This window comes from Rhinopithecus roxellana, chromosome 18 (assembly GCF_007565055.1).
Source record: "Rhinopithecus roxellana isolate Shanxi Qingling chromosome 18, ASM756505v1, whole genome shotgun sequence".
Classification (NCBI taxonomy): domain Eukaryota; kingdom Metazoa; phylum Chordata; class Mammalia; order Primates; family Cercopithecidae; genus Rhinopithecus; species Rhinopithecus roxellana.
In genome coordinates this window covers 4,056,940-4,075,320 of record NC_044566.1, presented here as the reverse complement: position 1 = coordinate 4,075,320, position 18,381 = coordinate 4,056,940, and the positions used below count along the sequence as shown (strand labels likewise).

The 18,381-nt window shown below is 42.9% G+C and overlaps 1 protein-coding gene across 7 annotated transcripts in view; it reads right to left on the bottom strand.

The window, feature by feature from the left end:
- Nucleotides 1-18,381, bottom strand: part of ARHGEF7 (Rho guanine nucleotide exchange factor 7) — a 180,511-nt gene that overhangs the window by 68,150 nt on the left and 93,980 nt on the right. For all 7 annotated transcript variants that reach the window (XM_030921998.1, XM_030921995.1, XM_030921994.1 and 4 more), the window contains one exon: nt 4,141-4,229. In XM_030921998.1, the coding sequence (XP_030777858.1) occupies nt 4,141-4,229 (89 nt within the window). The remainder of the gene's footprint in view (nt 1-4,140; nt 4,230-18,381) is intronic.

Genomic DNA, 18,381 nt, shown 5'->3' with positions numbered 1-18,381 from the left:
ATTAGAACTAAAGATTCTCTCTTTAAATCTCTTTTCACTGATTACAGAAAATATGGCTATTACAATTTTTATGGTAAGTTTAACGTTTTTTTCCAAAGGCCTAGTGTTTACCACTTTTTAAATTGTTCACATCCTTTCCCATTTATCTATTAATCTTAATGTATTTGTCTTAATGAGCTCTTTAGACATTAAGGATAACCTTGCATTATACCTGATGCAAACAACATTCCAATTAACCTGTGATCTGGCTTATACTGTTTAAGGCAAGGAATTTATTAAACTCTCATTAGGTAGCCTATTGTCATTTCATCCACTGCCTTTAACTTTTAAAAAGTCATGCTCCTCCCCAGCCCCCTCTTTGAATGCATTCCCCAGCCCCATACAGATCACCAGCAAAGAGTGAAACCTAACGTTCAGAGGTGTTTTTTGTTTTTTTAGAGACACAGTCTTGTTCTGTAGTTCAGGCCAGAAGTGCAGTGGTACAATCATAGCTCACTGCAGCCTCAAACTCCAGGGCTCAAGCAATCCTCCCATCTCAGCCTCCCGAGTAGCTGAGACTACAGGCATTTGCCACCAAGCCCAGGTAATTTTGTTTTTTTGTAGAGACATGGTCTTGTTATGCTGCCCAGGCTGGTGTGAAACTCCTAGCCTCAAGCAGTCCTCCCAACTAGGCCTCCCAAAGTGTTGGGATTACAGGTGTGAGCCATAATACCTGGACTGTTACAGGTGCTTAAGCACAATCTTTGGTCAATCTTTGGCTGAATACTAAATTATGCTATCCAAAAGTGAATCCTAGAAAGACAGAATTAAAAATAAAAACAAAAATAAAAAAAATAAAAAGAGACAACAGTGACTATGGGGAGACAAACTACAGAAGTGCTCTAGGTGAGTCACTGAGCAAGAAACAGCAACAGCAACAGTATATCCCAGGGGAGGTGGATTTCAAACATCCAGAGCTGCTAGAATAGGTGTAAGATGCCCAGTTTTCAATTTAAAAAATTATAGGACATGCAAGAAAGTGTGACCACACACACACGCGCGCACACACACACACACACACATGAAAAAAAAAACAGTCAATAGAAACTGTCTCTGGGGGGCACAGATAGTGGACTTAGGAGATAAAGGTTTCAAAGCAGCATTATAAATATGTCCAAAGAACTAAAGGAAATTATGCTTAAAAAAATTAAAGGACAGTATGAAGACAATGGCTCAAATATTGTCTGTTATCTGACTAACTGCACAACAGGAGTCCCAGAAGGAGAGGAGAGAGAAATAGTTACTGAATGGTCCATAATAACAGACAGATTACTAAGAGTTTTACTTCCCAGTGTCTTTTTGGTGTTCATCTTAATCATTATACGATAGCAGGAAGACACATACCCATCCCATTCATACCTGCCTCATTGTCTCTTAATTTCAAAATGTTGGTACTTTCACATGGAATACTCTTCCCTCAACTCCATTATACTGATCCCAAGTTAAGACAAGTCATTCATGTAACTTTCCTTAACACCACTGGTCCACACTGGTCTTACCCTTTAGTAAGTTTTCAACTCTCGGTGGCGTTAAAAACACCTTATAGTTTTCTGTGAAAACGAAACTACAAAAGGGGGTGTGGAAATGCCTGACACATTATCTATCATGTTTTGTTCTGTGTTGTATTCTGTTCTCTATTTTTATGTATCATTTATAAATACAAAATTAAGGAAAGCTGAAATTGATTCCTGGCTTAGTCAGTAACCAGTGTATGACCTTGGACAAGGCATTTAGCTTCTGTTTTCTCTATTGTAAAATGAGAGTACTACATCAAAAGATGATTTTCTATGAATTCTATGAGTTTATTTCTATAACAACTGTAATTTTACCATGTTCTATTTACAAATGCAGCTTTATATGGACAACAATTTGATGTAATTTTGAGGTCAAGGTGTTCTCCATCATTCTGTATGAAAGAGTTGGCTGATTCGAAGAAAGGAGCACTTATAATACCCAGGCTATCCTCTCTGTAAAAGGACAGTTAGAGAAGGAAAATGAAAAAGGTATCGACTATGCTTCAATCTGAGAAGTATTACAGAATATATAATGCAAAGTAAAACCCACCAGGATTTCTGAAAAAGCATGGTTGCCTGGTTTTATAAAATGCCTAATGAAAGGAAGATTAAAGAAGAAAGTAAAGAATGCCTGTGGCACCAATTTAAACGCTGTTAACCAATTTTTCTAACGCAAGTATCTGGACCTGAACCATAACAGAAAGTAACACACCCTTTGGAACCTCACTGCGGATTGTGGCTGTGTTATTCACCACATGAAGCCTTCCCCAGGAAAGCAATGTCTTATACAAGAATGCAAGAGGAAAGGGCAGCTCTAGGAGTTAAAACTCAAGTTTTCCTACAACCCATAAAACCCACCTACTGTCTTTGTAGCTATGTACACAAAATTACACATACACTACATTACACACAAAAAAGGAAATAAGTTAGTAGAGCCAAATCCAGGGAGCAAATGCCCAACAGGACAAGAGATGAAGGCGATGCAGAGCACTAGGAGAGATGACAGAAAAGTAGGTGTCCCGGGGAACATGGGCCACATGACACGCTAAAAGGAGTCTGATCTTCTCAAAGTCCACAAAGGTGAAATAGAAGGCAGAGTCCAAGTAGCCAAATGAAGATGAATGAAAAAAAAGGGAAGAAAGAGGGGAAGCAAAGAAAAGGGTTTCCAAGGCAGAAAAGGATCTGGAGTTGACCAAATACGAGGAAAAAGAAGTCAAGGATTGCCAGTAAGGTAAGAGAAGTGGCATGATGCATGAAGAGACCTGTTTCACAAGAAGGTGCAGAGATGTCAAATTATGAAAAAGAAGCAGTAAAAATGGAGGCAACAGAAGACCACTGTGTTCCCATACCCAAGTGCGAGCTCAGCGAGGGGAGAGGCACCCGCCGCCATTCTGTTCACCGTGCACCCTGGTGCCTTTAACAGCACTGCACAGAGCAGGCACCAAATAAAGTTATACATGAGTGATCCCCAGGCCAGTCTGTCCTGTAGTAAGATGCTGGGGCCGATGGAAGGTGGGCACTCAGGAGAAAGCTGAGAGTGCAAGCCCCACAGCACAGGACAGTGGCACAGGTCCACGTGGTGGAGCTGTTCAGACTCCATTTCACCACAACCTTTCACCGTTTCCCAACACAGGCACAGAAAATCAAACACTCACGATAAAATGACTGCTGCACAAAAACACCAATCAACTGCTATTTCACACCAACAATTCAAAGGTCTCATGGGTTCATATTTATATCTCCTCACCAAGAAAATAAAAAAGATTGGGAGTAGGGAAAGAAATAACAAAACAAATGCACATTTTCCCCAGAATTCAAAACATACATATGTTTAGAGGGTTTACTCTGTTATCATATTGAGAAGTTTAAAATTTTAATAAATTCTTTAAAATAAATTATTTTCCATTTCTATAGAGCATGCAATTGCTACATAAGCTTAGGTACTAAGAAGGTTTAGATGATACAGATTTAGTGTCATGAGACTATACATTTGATTTTATAGCATTAGACCGTATTTAATAGCATTAGACTACACAGATTTAGTATCCCATACTGAACATATTAAGCAGCAAATTTTCGGCTCCAGAAACACCTGTCTTTAACATGTACAGTGTTCAGACACGCTCCCCTAATTCTACGCCATGTGACATGTACACATCAATCCTGGGAAACACTACATTAAGAGAAAAAATAAATCAGAAGCCCTATGTCTAAAGTACTTACAGTCTGCGCTGAATACAAACAGAATGGCACTCCATGCACATAAAATTTTCAAATCACATTATACATCTTTTAAAATATCATTTTTGAATACTGGCTATGGCATGGGGAAACAGCCACATTACTATGTTATGGGACAAGGGACGCTTCCATATACACGATATTAAAACAAAAACATACAATTACAAAAATACCGAGATTAGAAGGAAACAGACCAAAACCTTAATGGTGGTTACATTTGTGTGGCAGATGAATGAGCTTTATTTCCTTCTTCCTATTCTAGGTACTTCACCTACATTCTACATTGCTGAGTTTTAGAGACAGTCAAAAAACCAGTTCGTTATAAAAATGTTCTGCAATTACTCACCACATTGTAATAGCTTTTGTTTATGGCGGTCGTATCAAATCCTTTGGGAGGGCTCTTCAGTGTTCCTGATTTGGGAGACACAGGCTTCTCTGAAATAAAAACGTAGCATAGTTTTACTGATCAGTACTAAAGATGACAAAAGTTCCAGCCTCTCACACAGGCCAAGGATACTCACCCAGCAGCCGCACCAAATTAACAAGCCAAACGGCAAGCCGAGGTGCCCCAGAAACCCAGTCCCTCAGGCTCGGCTCACCAAAGCCAATCACAGCACCCCATCTCCACCCTGTTCTCCCCGTTTCAAGCCGAAGGTGTCTAAGAGACTGCTCTACGAATGGCAGCCAAAACCAAAGCAGTTTAGCTACAAGGACAATTCCATAGTGTGGTAAATATAAAGCATCACCCAGACACCCAAATAAAAGGCATTTGGGCAGATACGTAACAATATTAAAACATCGGGGCTAAAAGTTAGGGATTCCGATCCCTCAGAACGGAAAAGTCTCTCTAAAGAAGCAGGACCTGGCTCAGAGCCTGAAATAACCATCACTCACAGAAGACAAGGAGGAGAAAGAAAAGTCATCTCAAGCAGGGGCAAAAACAAGAAAAACCCACACCATCTTCATTTCCACACCAGGCGAGACCATTAAAGCAGTCCCGATTCCAGCAAGGATTCCGATGTTTTAAAACAGCTTTCGCTCCACATCCACTCAACACATACTCTGCATAACAGGTGCTGAAGAAACACCTGCCAAACAAAAACCTGGCACCGTGCATGCCCGTCATCAGCTCTACGGGGTGGGTCTGTCGACCAACAGTTCTACAGGAAGGGGTCTCTATCACCGGTTCTATGGACAGTGTGGGTGTGTCTATTGCTGGTTGTGTGGGTGGGTCTGTCTCTCCACAGTTCTATGGGGGTGTGTGTGTGTCTATTATCAGTTCTACGGACAGTGTCTGTGTGTTTACCATTAGTTCTACAGACAGTGTATGGTGTCCATCATTGGTTCTATGTGGTGGGTTCGGTTTTATGGGCATGTGTGTGTTTCTATTAATGATGAGATGGACAGTGTGTGTCTATCACAATTCTATGGGGTGGGTCTATCAATGGTTCTGTGTGTGTGTGTGTGTGTGTGTGTGTGTGTGTGTGTTCATCACAGTTCCATGGGGTAGATCTACCAACAGTTCTATGGGGTGGGCAGATAGGTCTAACATTGATTCTACATTCTGTACATCTAACATTTGTTCTACGGATTCTGTTTACCACTGGTTTTCCAGGGCTACAGGGGCGGTGTATCAAATTGGGGCTAGTGGGGACAAAGGAAAGGGAGAGGTTTTTTCCCACATTCTTGCCCCAAGAAAGTCTGATGAGCATTTTCTAGGAGACTTAGTTCCTACCAGTTCTCCCTCAAAGCTCACCTCCACTGCAAGAATCCTGCCATGTGAACCCCCTCACTGGGTGGGAACACACCCCTCTCCTCTGGTGTGTGAGCAGCACCTGTCTATAGTCCGTGCCTTCTGCTCTCCTCTCCTCCCATGTGTCCCGGGGTCTGAGGTAGTATATCCCAAAACAGCGCCTTCAACCCCAAACACTCTAAGGCTGCAGGTCCCTAACATCAACTGCCTCCTCAGGAGCTGCACCGTCTTCTAGCAACAGAAACCCAGAATGCCCCAAACCAACCTCATGCTCCTTAACCTTGGCTCCTCCTCCTGAGGAGCCGTTTGCCTCAATCTTCCTTCAACGTCTCACGGAAGTTCCTAAATCTTCCCTCAATGCCTCGCTGTTAATGGTTTCCGGGTGGTCCAAAACAACAAAACAAGGTGCTGCTCCAAGTTGCAAGAGTTCTCTCTGCCCACAGGACGGAAAACAAAACTTCACGGGAAACAAATCCCTTCTACACTGTAACAGCTACAAGGAGGAGAAGCAATCTATTCTTGCTAGCACACTTTCCTACTCAATCTCTTTTCTACAGCTAAGAATTTAATTGTAGAAGAAAAAACTACGAAACGTTTTCATTTGAGAAAAAACAACACTTTTTCATCTTTGAAATCTGCAATTTGGAGGCAGGAGAGAAAACACCATCACAGGGGAGACCGTCCACACCTAAATGACAGCCCCTGCGATCCTAAGCCACACGTCAGCATGCGTGCCGGTGAAGTGAGCTTCCTAACGGTGACCCTGAATCTGCTTTAAATCATATTAAAAGTAATGATTTTGGCAGCTCTGTTATTTTAAACTTAAGACATACCTCACAACTCAACACCACAGTTAATAAAGTTCAATTAATTTATTGTAAGAACTATAAGGAAAAAAGTTTTCAAAAGAAAAAGTTTCAGGTTACTAACATTATATAAAAATAAAAAAACAGGCAAAAGAAACCCAGACAAATCAGATTAAGTCCACACAGGTTGCCTTTTCTCCCTTAGAAAAAAAAAGCTCCCAATTCTGCTGGCTGCTGAATGGGAGGTCTCAAGATCAAGTTCCCCAAAACATCCTGTGGTTCGTTTTCAACAAGAGGGCACCACTAAGGTGTGCCACCCACGACGTGCCCTTGCTTCCCATTAGGAGGCATAATTTCCACAAACGCCCAAGGTGGGTCTGTCAGGAGACCCTGCAGGGGAGACAGGAAGCCCCTGGCTGCCAGACCCTAGCCAGGCCACTCCTGACTTCCAATGCAAGGCTCTTTGCTCGCCCCACCACTGTCCAGGTTCCTGGGATGGTCACGCCAGAGGAAACGTGCCATCAACAGGAGGGGCACGGGGCAGCAGGGGCACAGGTAACTCCCGGGCAGCCTAGGAAGCCTGCTAGTAGCTTATACCAAAAAACAGCATTGAAATTAATCTGAGAGAGGCTAAATTACGGCCATTCATAACAGACAGAAAAGCACACAGCCAGGAAACAGATTAGAAAATACTCAACTGCCCTACTATCCTAAGAAAAGCAGCATTTTTGGCCCATCTGGTAGCTAAAAATTAATAAAATCCACTGGTTTTGAGGTGTGGGGAACCAAGAGAATGCAGCTTAGTGCTACCTTTCCAGGGGCTGACTGGGGCAGCAAGTCTTCCCTTTCTTACAATAGACTCGAAAAATGCTGAAAACAAGAAAACTTAAATGTAGATGTGTAAAAGAAAAGGAGGGGACGACGTGCCAGAAACGAAGAGGAAACCCTCTCACTAGGGGAGGGAGACAGACCTGCCTCCAGGCCCCAGCAGCTGGGGCTACACCCAATGCAGGAAGAAAACAGACCTGCTCCAACCCAAGCAAATAAAACTGGATCCCTCAGTAACCCGCAGAGCCGACGCAAAGATGTCTGGAAGCGTCTGTGCACTGGTCTAGAGACACAGCAAGGAAGTGTGCAGGCTGCTCAGAGATGGGAGCACAGCCTAGAGGAAACCAAAACCCGAGCCCGCACCTGCTGAGCAGGACCCACTCCAACCCACGCTCTCCAACCACTCCAACCCACGCTCTCCAACCACTCCAACCCACGCTCTCCTCTTGCAGGACTACCAGGACCTGTCTGGGACAAAAAAGTCTCTGGGAACCCCTAAGGAGCAAATGTTATTCCTCTCTGTAGAAATATTTCTACCACCCAGGGTACACAGGAACCCACCATCAGGAATGAACCCACCATTAAACAGTATCAGCCACAGAAGGTACTGAGCTGCCAGGAGGGTGTGAGCAGATGTGGCATATAAAGGGACCAGGTTCCCCAGAGTAGAAATAACAGGAAAATCAAGACCTAATGTCATCTGTTGTTTAAAATGACAGGAGAGAGATGCAACTGGGACCAAACCCAAGGAATAAAAAAGGCACTATGAGGATTTAAAGCATCTGAAGCGGCAGCAAAACTTCTAGAAATAAATATGGTCACTAAAATGGAAACCTCCACAAACAGGTTAGTATCGCCGTGAGGAGGGAATTAATGAACTGACAAGCAGAGGACTGCACTACAACACAGCACAGTGAAACAAACAAATAGGCAGAGCAGATTAAAACTGGGGCAAAATAAGACATCTAGTAAGATAATCCGGAGAAAAATCAGGGAGTGAGCAGGAAGCAGTCCTCGAGCAGATCCTTTCCAGAACTGAAGAGCTCTGGATGCCTTGGGCTGAGAAAGTACAGCCAGCCCCGAGCAAAACCAGAGTCCACCAAGACACACGGGAACGCTGCACAACTGGGCGAGGGCCAGGTCCGGAGAGCCAGGTGCGATGCCCTCCCCCACCCTGAGGCAGCTCCACCATCACAGGGCTGGGAATTTCTGCCTCTTTTTAAAACACACTTCTGTTAGTCCTCACTTGCCTCTTCCACTTGACTGAAAGCCACCCAGTCGCTTCCCTCTGTTTCAGTGGTTACGCTTTCATTTGTGATGTGTCGCTGACCCAGCAAAATCCAGAGATAATCATCACCGCTGGCTTCAACCACCAGAGCAGACATGGCCCCGAAAACTCAGAATTCCCACGTCCTCTTCCGACCTTCGGCGCTGGGGCACTGTGCGTGGTTTGTTGGCTGTTACTCATACACTCAAGAGTTCACAGAGTCACTGCCTGTGTGCGTCTGCCTGTGCTCAGCAGTGTCTGCCTGCCGGTTTCCTGAACCACATGCGCCCTCCTGTCAGGTGACGTCCTCCTAGTTGTTCAAGGGATAATCTGCTAATACTCCCGATCTCTGTCTGAAAACGTTGTAATTGCGCCATTACTTTTTCCCAAACTTTAAGATAGAAACTTAAAAATATACATAAACATACAGAGAATAACCATGTACACTCTTAACGTTAGCAGTCCTCAGCATCGAGCTTGCCTCATCCACTTCTGCCTTGTTCTCTGCTAGAAGCACCATCAGCAAGTCTCAGAGATGAGGTCATCTCCACCTACCAAAACTTCAGTATTAGTAAAGGGAGGTTTTCTTCTTTAAACTCAAAACCCTAACCTCAGACCATTATCACACCTGACGACATTAATAATTTTTAAATAGTATCTAATGCCTAGTCTATATTCAGATCTTCCTGTCTGTCAAAACAATGGCTTTCTGAAGTCAGCTTATTTGAATCAAGAACCAAATCAAGTCTGCACAGCACATCTGGCTGTTGTGCCTCTGAGTCTCTTTCATTCTGTAAGAGCCCCCTCCTCTTTTTCAGATGCCAGCGGAGAGCAGAGAGCACAGACCTTCACCCTTACCTCGTGCTGTGCAGGACACCTCAGGTGCACTTCGTAACTTCTGGGAAGACACTCTTGGTTTTCCCACTGCTGTGTCTCTCAGTTTCCACAACAGTGGTCACCAATGTAAGTATTTGTGGAATGGATGCTGGTTGCGGCTTTAGAGCCAAGTGTAACTGGTGTTAATTGTGAACAACCCTGACAATGCAACAGAAAGATACAGCTGAGTAAAGGCAGAATGTGGGAGGATAAAGAAAAGGGTCAAGGTGAATCTTCACGGAACAAAATGGGGCATCAGGAGGTATCTGCCAAATGTCACCGAAATACAATTAACACTAAAGCATCTCACTTAGCACACCAACAGAAGAACAAATTCATCACAAAGAACAAAAGTAGAAGAAAGTAGGAGGAAGAAGGTAAGTCAAACAGGGTACACAGGCAGACCCTGAAGTTGCTGAGGGCTTGGTTTCAGATCATGGCAATACAGTGAGTCACACAAATTTGTTTCCTACTGCATACAAACACTATGTTTACACTATGCTGTAGTCGATTAAGTTTGCAATTGCACTGTGTAAAAAAAAGTACATTCCTTAGTTAAAAAATACATGTTTCTTAAAAAATGCTAACAATCATCTGAGCCTTCAGCAAGCTGTAATCTCTTTGCTGGTAGAGGGTCTTGCCTCGACATGGATGGCTGCTGACTGATCCGTGGCTGTGGAAGGTTGCGGTGGCTATGGACACTTCTTGAAACAAGACAACAATGAAGTGTGCCATATCAACCGATTCTTCATGAAAGATTTCTCTGGAGCGTGAGATGCTGTTTGATAGCATTTTACAAACATACAACTTCTTATAAAATTAAGAGTCAATCCTCTCAGACCCTGCTATTACTTTATCAACTAACTTTATGCAACAGTCTAAATCTTTTGTTATTTTAACAATGTTCACAGCACTTCAGCAAGGGTAGATTCTATTTCAAGAAACCACTTTCTTTGCTCAGCCATAAGGAGCAACTCTTCATCCATTCAAGTTTTCTCATGAGAGTGCAGCAGTTCAGTCACATCTCCAGGCTCCACTTCCAATTCTAGTTCTCTTGCTGTTCCCACCACATAGGTAAGTTCCTTCCTCCACTGAAGTCCTGAAGCCCTAAGGTCATCCATGAGGGTTAGAATCAACGTTTTCCAAACTCCTGTTAATGATGGTATTTTAACCTCCTCCCATAAATCACAAATGCTCTTAACAGTATATAAAGGGGTAAATCCTTTCCAGAAGGTTTTCAAATTACTTTGCCTAGATCCATTAGAGGAATCACTATTTATGGCCTTACAAAATGTATTCCTTAAATGCTAAGACTCGAAAATCTGAATCCTTGACCCATGAGCTGCAGAATGGATGCTGTGTCAGCAGCATGAAAACAACACTAATTTCTTTGTACATCTCCCTCAGAGCTCGTGGGTGATTAGGTACACTGTCAATGAGCAATAACATACTCAGAGGAATCTTTTTTTTCTGAGTGGGAGGTCACTACAGTGGGCTTAAAATATTCAGCAAAGCATGATACAAGCAGACGTGCCATCATCCAGGCTTTGCTGTTCTAACTCACAGTGCAGAGAGCCAGAGTGGGTTGAGCATAATTCTTAAGGGTACTGGATTTTCAGAATGGTAAATGAGAATTGGCTTCAACTCAGTCACCAGCTACATTCGCCCCAGACCAGAATCAGCCTGTTAGTGTGGCCACCTTCACTGATGATCTCAGCTAGACCTTCTGGATGACTTGCTGCAGCTTCTCTGTCAGCACTTGCTGCTTCACCCTACACTTTTGTGTTCTGGAGACGGCTTCTTTCCTTCAACCTCATGCACCAACCTCCATTTGCTTCAAAAACTCTTCTTCTGCAGCTTCCTCACCTCTCAGTCTTCATAGAATTGAAGAGATTAGGCTTTGCCTTAAGGAAATGTTGTGGCTGGTTTGATCCTCTATCCAGACCACTCAGACTTTCTCCATATCACCAATAAGCTGGTTTCATTGCTTATCATTCATGTGTTCACTGGAGTAGCACTTGTAATTTCCTTCAAGAGCTTTTTCTTTGTATTCACAACTTGACTGACTGGCGCAACAGGCCTAGCTTTCAGCCTGTCTCAGCTTTATACGTTGCCTTGCTCACTAAGGTTAATCATTTCTAGCTTTTTATTTAAAGTTGAGAGACATGCAACTCTTCCTTTCACTTGAACACTTAAGAGGTCATAGTAAGGTTACAAATTGGTTTAATTTCAGTATTTTTGTGTCTCAGGGCATGAGTGGCCTAAGGAAAGAAAAAGATGGGGAATTCTTGGTCAGTAGGGCAGTCAGAACACACACAACATTGATCGATTAAGTCCGCCATGTTATACGGGCATGGTTCATGGCACCCCAAAACAATTACAACAGGAACACCAAAGATCATCGATCACAGATCATCATAATGGATACAATAATGAAAAGGCGTGAAATCGTGCAAGACTTACCCAAATGCAGCAAGGGGCAAGAAGTGGGCACAGGGTGCTGGAAAAATGGCACCGACAGTGCTGCCCAATACAGGGTTGCCACAAGCCTTCCATTTGTGAGAGAGAAAAAAAAAACAAGCAAAGTGCAATCAAGTGAGATACAACCTATAAATCAAAGCGGAGAAGTCTCTGCATACTGTGAAGAGTTGTAAGGCGGCTACACAGAGGAGGAGAGCAGGTGAGTAATGGCTCTCCCTGGATCAGGCCTGCGGGACTGGGAGGCCTCCACTCTTCCCCACATAAGCTCTTCCATCCACTGGCTATCACATGCCACAAGCATGTGGCATGTAGGTAATACAATTACTTAACCATAAATGCAAATAAAACTTGTTTTTAAAAGAGAAGCTCTAATACTGGAAGACTAACAACCTGACCCCAAATTACTCTAAGTCAGTTGATCTATGGGATGTGCCCCTGAAATGGAAGATGTGTAATCATCACCGACGATGGGAGACAGCCACGTGTGAGTGAGTGACGACAGGCTTGGTATACCAATCTAGGAGAATATTCACTTTCACACGCCAGAAACATTTTCAAACCATCTATTCCAAGACCCCTTTGTACATAATGCTGTAATACGCTCCCTACACCTGCCTCAGGGGGCCCATGTCTTCTAATTTGTGTTCTCTCTTGTTTAAAAACAATTACATCGAGAAACAACAGTGCTGAGAGGGCCATCCTGTAACGCAGCCTCGTGTGTCCCATCCAAACCCAGTCCTCACTGGAGAGGAGGAAGGACTACGGCACAAGCTCACACCCAGTGGCATGAAGGGAAGCAAGGTTCTGTGGTACTCTGTCCTTTTCCCTGCACAGATTATACTCAAACGCTGTTCCTCCACAGCTAAACAAATAACAACACCCAAAATTCAGCTGCATGTTATGTTGCTTTACGTCAAAAGTAAAAAATATTTAAAAGTGACCAACTTAAAAAGTGGCAATGTGAACAGTCGTTAAAGATCTGTGGATCAGCAAATGACAGTCCCATTTAAGTTCTCACATCACTGCCAAACACAGATTGTTAGCCCTATCATCTCAAGCTAATCAGCCCCCAAAACAGCATTCAAAAGAAATGTCTTTACTGTACAACAGATAATAAGCTGTCCAGAAACAGGAGAATTACTGAAGTCAGCACATTAGAAATAATCATCTAAAAAAGCCTGAGTCCACATGTACACACAGAAAACGGGTCTTGGAGGCACATAGAGCACAAGGTGTGTTCTCACAGCTGCTAACCGTGTGCGCCAGGCCACAGTGGCCACATGCGGCTGAAGGCCTCCACTTCTACTTTATCACAGCAACCACCATCACCACTCACTTCCAGAATGGATCTCGCTGCCTCTCTCCTGACCTTCTCCCTTCAATTTAGGAAATTCTGAAGCAAGAGAGTAAGAGTGAGGGTGGATGGGTGAAAAACACAAATACCTATCAGCCTGTAAAAAATGCTGTAGAGGCTGGGCGCGGTGGCTCATGCCTATAATCCCAGCACCTGGGGAGGCTGAGGCGGGCAGATGACAAGGTCAGGTGTCCAAGGTCAGCCTGGCCGACATGGCGAAACCATGTCTCTACTAAAAATACAAAAATTAGACGGGTGTGGTGGCAGGCGCCTGTAATCCCAGCTACTCGGGAGGCTCGGGCAGGAGAAGCCCTTGAACCCAGGAGGAGGAGGTTGCAGTGAGCAGTGAGCTGAGATCATGCCACTGCACTCCAGCCTGGGCAACAGAGCAAGACTCCATCTCAAAAAAAAAAAAAAAATGCTGTAGAAATCCATAGGCTTTACCTAACCAAAAAATGTGCACAGAAAATAAATGCTAAGTAACAATTATTTACCTTCCATAAGACTGTACATATTCAGGAATAATATACGATGCTTTTGATACAAGCATTAGAAAGATCCTTATTACAGAATCCTGGAAAATATCTGTCTCCAAAGAGGGACTATTCAAACAAGAAATCCTACACCACGGGTTACAAAGGCGAATCTTGACAAGAACAATTCCATCTCCGACCACAAGAGGGCAAACCACCAATGGCTATTTACACTTCCCCAGGAAGCAGGAGAGATGAATTGGACCATCTGGTCAACTTACCTGGAGATAAACAGCCTAATAAAATGTCATTTAGAGAAAAACTTCAGTTCCTGTTTACTCAGTAAAAATATTTGTACATCAAATTAAAATATAATGCAGAAGAGAAACCCTCAATTTAAAGGAAGTCAGTGTTTTCATGAATAAAGAAATGATCCTAACATGAAGGTCAGAGAAGTCTCTAAGTTTGGAACCTGGCACAATTTTGTTTTCAGAAAAATCAAGCGCTAATTAACTATAAATCAAAATACATTAAACACACTCTTCAAAAAAGGAAACCTAATTCCAAAATCAGAAAGCCTCATCAACTACTGGAAAACATGAAATACAGCCGCCCGTCCTTATCCACGGGGGTACCTTCAAGACTGCCCACTGGATGTCTGAAACTGCAGCTATCTCTCTGTATATATACCAACCCTATATATACTATGTTTTCCTATCTATACATACCTATGTGTGTTTAATCTGGAAATTAAGTACAATAATAGATTAACAACAACTAATAATGAAACAGAATTATAACAATATACTATAACTAAAGTTATGTGAATGTGGTCTCTCTTTCAAGGTATCTTACTGTATTGTTCTCACCTATTTCAAACCAGGGTTGACCACAGGTAATTGTAACCACATTAAGCAAAGCCAGAGATGAGAGGGAAGTCTGCTGTACTGAAATGTAATTGTGATCCTAGAGTTTTATTCTTAACTGCTCTAGAGTGACATGGTAAAAAATGTGGTTTCACACTTGCCTCAAATGCCCCCGTTTAAAATCAGACTAGGCTGGGCATGGCGGCTCACGCCTGTAATCCCAGCACTTTGGGAGGCTGAAGCAGGTGGATCACCTGAGGTCAGAAGTTCGAGACCAGCCTGCCAACATGGTAAAACCCCATCTCTACTAAAACTGCAAAAGTTAGCCAGGCATGGTAGTGCATGCCTGTAATCTACTCGGGAGGCTGAGGCAGAATCGCTTGAACCCAGGAGGCAACGTTGCAGTGAGAGCCACTGCACGCCAGCCTGGGCAATAAGAGTGAAACTCCATCTCAAAATAAAATAGCAAAATAAAATTAAAAATAAATAAACTAAAATAAAACTAGCATGACTTTCCATACAATATGCTCAGGTAATCAGAGATCAACAGGGACAGAAGGTTATTCCCTTGGTTCAACCATCAGAAAAAGTTTAGCTTATTAATCACTAATATGCTCAAAAATGGTATTTCTTGAATTTAAAAAAATAAACAGGAAAAAAAGGGAAATTTTCCAAAGCTACTCAGGTTTCAGTTTGGCACAAAACCTATTGTAATGGTTAATACTGAGTGCCAACTTGATCGGATTGAAGGACACAAAGTATTGATCCTGGGTGTGTCTGCAAGGGTGTTGCCAGAGGAGATTCACATTTGAGTCAGTGGGCTGGGAAAGGCAGACCCACCCTTAAGCTGGTGGGCACCACCTAATCAGCTTCCAGCAAATATAAAGCAGGCAGAAAAATGTGAAAAGGTGAGACTGACCTACCCTCCCAGACTACATCTTTCTCCCGTGCTGGATGCTTCCTACCCTCAAACGTCGACCTCCAACTTCTTCAGTTTTGAGACTCGAACTGGCTCTCCTTGCTCCTCAGCCTACAGATGGCCTATTGTGGGACCTTGTGTGTGTGTGTGTGTGTGTGTGTGTGTGTGTGTGTGTGTGTGTGTGTATACTTACGTGTGTGTATACATTTAGTATACATCTATACGTGTGTATATACATAGTATACATACATATGCGTATGTGTGTATATACATATAATATGCATAGATACATGTGTGTACATATAGTATACATACGTGTGTATATATAGTATACAGATACATACATATATAGTATACACAGAAATGTGTGTATGTGTATAGTATACATATATACATGCGTGTATGTGTATATATACATATAATATACACATATACACATGTGTATATACATATAGTATACATATATACATATATATACACATGTACATATTTATACATCCCTATTGTGCGACCTTGTGATCATGTAAGTTAATAAACTCCTATATATATTATATATACATGTTTATTATATATACATTTTATATATAATATATATAATAAACACCCCTTGAGATATATATATATATCTATATATATATATATATCTCCCCTATTAGTTCTGTCCCTCTGAAGAACCCTAATACACCTATGGATTCAGTGTGGCCCCTGCAAAGAGCTCCTTGATGGCAACACACCATGTACACACACGTTTAAACCGGACATGCACACATGCTCAGACACACATAAGACCTGAGTGGGGGCTTCGGGTAGAACAAAGTGAGAGCACTGTTCCTCACAAGAGCCGTGTTTCTAAACACGCCCTGCTGGTCCTTGGAGAGCATCCTCTGCTGCTGCCCACTCAAGGACCCACAATCCACTCCAAAGAGGGAGCTCACGACGCCTTCCTGTGGGCTATCAGAGGTAACAGCACACTGCAAGACCAATTCCCACAGCAGATGACACTGATGACATTCAAATGTGTCTGAAAACCACTTCCCACTGGAGAAGATTTTGAGATCCACAAACCTCACTCTTTTCAGTGTAATTTCCTTACGCTGGGTTACTTCTAAAAAATTCACAAGGAAAAATACATGAAAGGTGAAAACCCACTCACCTGCACTCTTATTGTGGTTCAGTCAGTCCAGGATTCACACTTGAGGAGGAGTTCTCTTAAGAATTAAAGACAGACCAGCTGGAACAAGCATCTGTCCCTACTCCAAAGGTACGTCCACTCAGCAGCTCTGCAACCTCAACTCTCCTTGGCAAAGGTGAGCAACGAGGTCCTCCTTCCTCTGCCCTGGCTCAAGTGTCCTCCTGGAAAGTCCACTGGCGCCATCTCAGGCCTCTTGGCCCAGGGCTGCTCTCATTGGTCCCCAGAAGAAAGATCTCCCCAACTGGCAGGGCCAGGCTAGGAGATGGCCTCACAGCATGGACTGGGCCTGCCCTAGCCCTAGGTCTCCAGACAGGCTCATTCAGGCCAGCGCCATCCAACTGAGTCACAGACAAAACTGCATTTCCTAACAGTGATGTCTGTCAAGTTGCCATTTCCACCCCTCAGCCTGGTGCCCGTGCCACGCTCAGTGGGATCTACACATGCACAGATTTTTTAAAGGATGTCATGTACTTGTAACCTACCTGCTTCCTAACAGCCCAGCAACACTTGTCTTCAAGGGTTATGGGGAGAACCGAGTTGCAAATGGAAAGTACTTTATACATTAACTGGAACATAACAAGCAGCCAGAAAAGAATTCTGCCCAAGTCGATTTATTACAATAAAAAATACTGCCTTTTAAATTATTAACAACTACGAAAAACAGTAGCAACTTCACATCCAACAGCATGGCTATTACTTAAACACACACACACACACACACACACAAAACAAGTTGGCGAGAACACAGAAGCAGCAGAACCCTTGTGCACTGCTGCTGGGAACGTGATGTGGTACAGCCACTGGAGAAAACCACGTGGCAGTTCCTCAAGACTTAATCACAGAATTACCATCTGACCCAGCAATTCCATTTCTGGGTATATACAGAAAAGAACTGACAAGCAAGGACTCAAATACTTACACAACCATGCTCGTAGCAGCATTATTCACAATAGCCAAGAGGTGAAGGTAACCCAAGCTCCCATCGACACATATTGTTGTACATACACACAATGAAATATTCAGCCTTCAAAAGGAAGGTAACTCTGCCATACGCTACAGCATGGAAAACCCTTGAGCACTTTATGCTGAGTGAAATAAGCCAGTCAAAAGACAAAATGATTGCACTTACATGAGGCACCAACGGTAATCAAATTCAGAGACAGAAAGCAGAATGGTAGAGAGCAGGGGCTGGGGAGGGGAAAGGGGACTGTTTAATGGGAAGAGAATTCAGTTTGAGCAGAAAAAAGTTCTGGAGATAAACCGTGGTGATGGTTATAAAAATGCGAATGTACTTAGTGCTACTGAACAGTACATTTAAAAATGGCAAACTGCTTTATATATATGTGTATGTATACATACAATAGAAAAAGAATAGGCATGTGTTCCTAAAAATTCCACCAGAGAAGTTTACAAATAAGGGCTGCCAGCTGCCTTATTAAAAAACACTTATTTTCTGAGGTCACTGAAAAAATATTTTTACATCAAAATTGTCATATTCCCATTTATAAATCTTTTTTTCTTGCTACCTTAGAAAAACAATAGCAGCCATTAACATTCCCTTAGCTCCTACTCTGCCAGACTCCATACATAGCACAAACCTTAACAATTCAACCCCACAAGACCACACAAGGGAGAACTATCATCCTCATTTTCCATCTGAAACACCTGTGGCTCTGAGGCTCCGTCACCCAGGCCCTAGAGCAGAGCTATAATTTTACATCACGTTCTTTCCACACCTCCCTGTGTATCAGCTATTCTCTTAAGTCACTCTT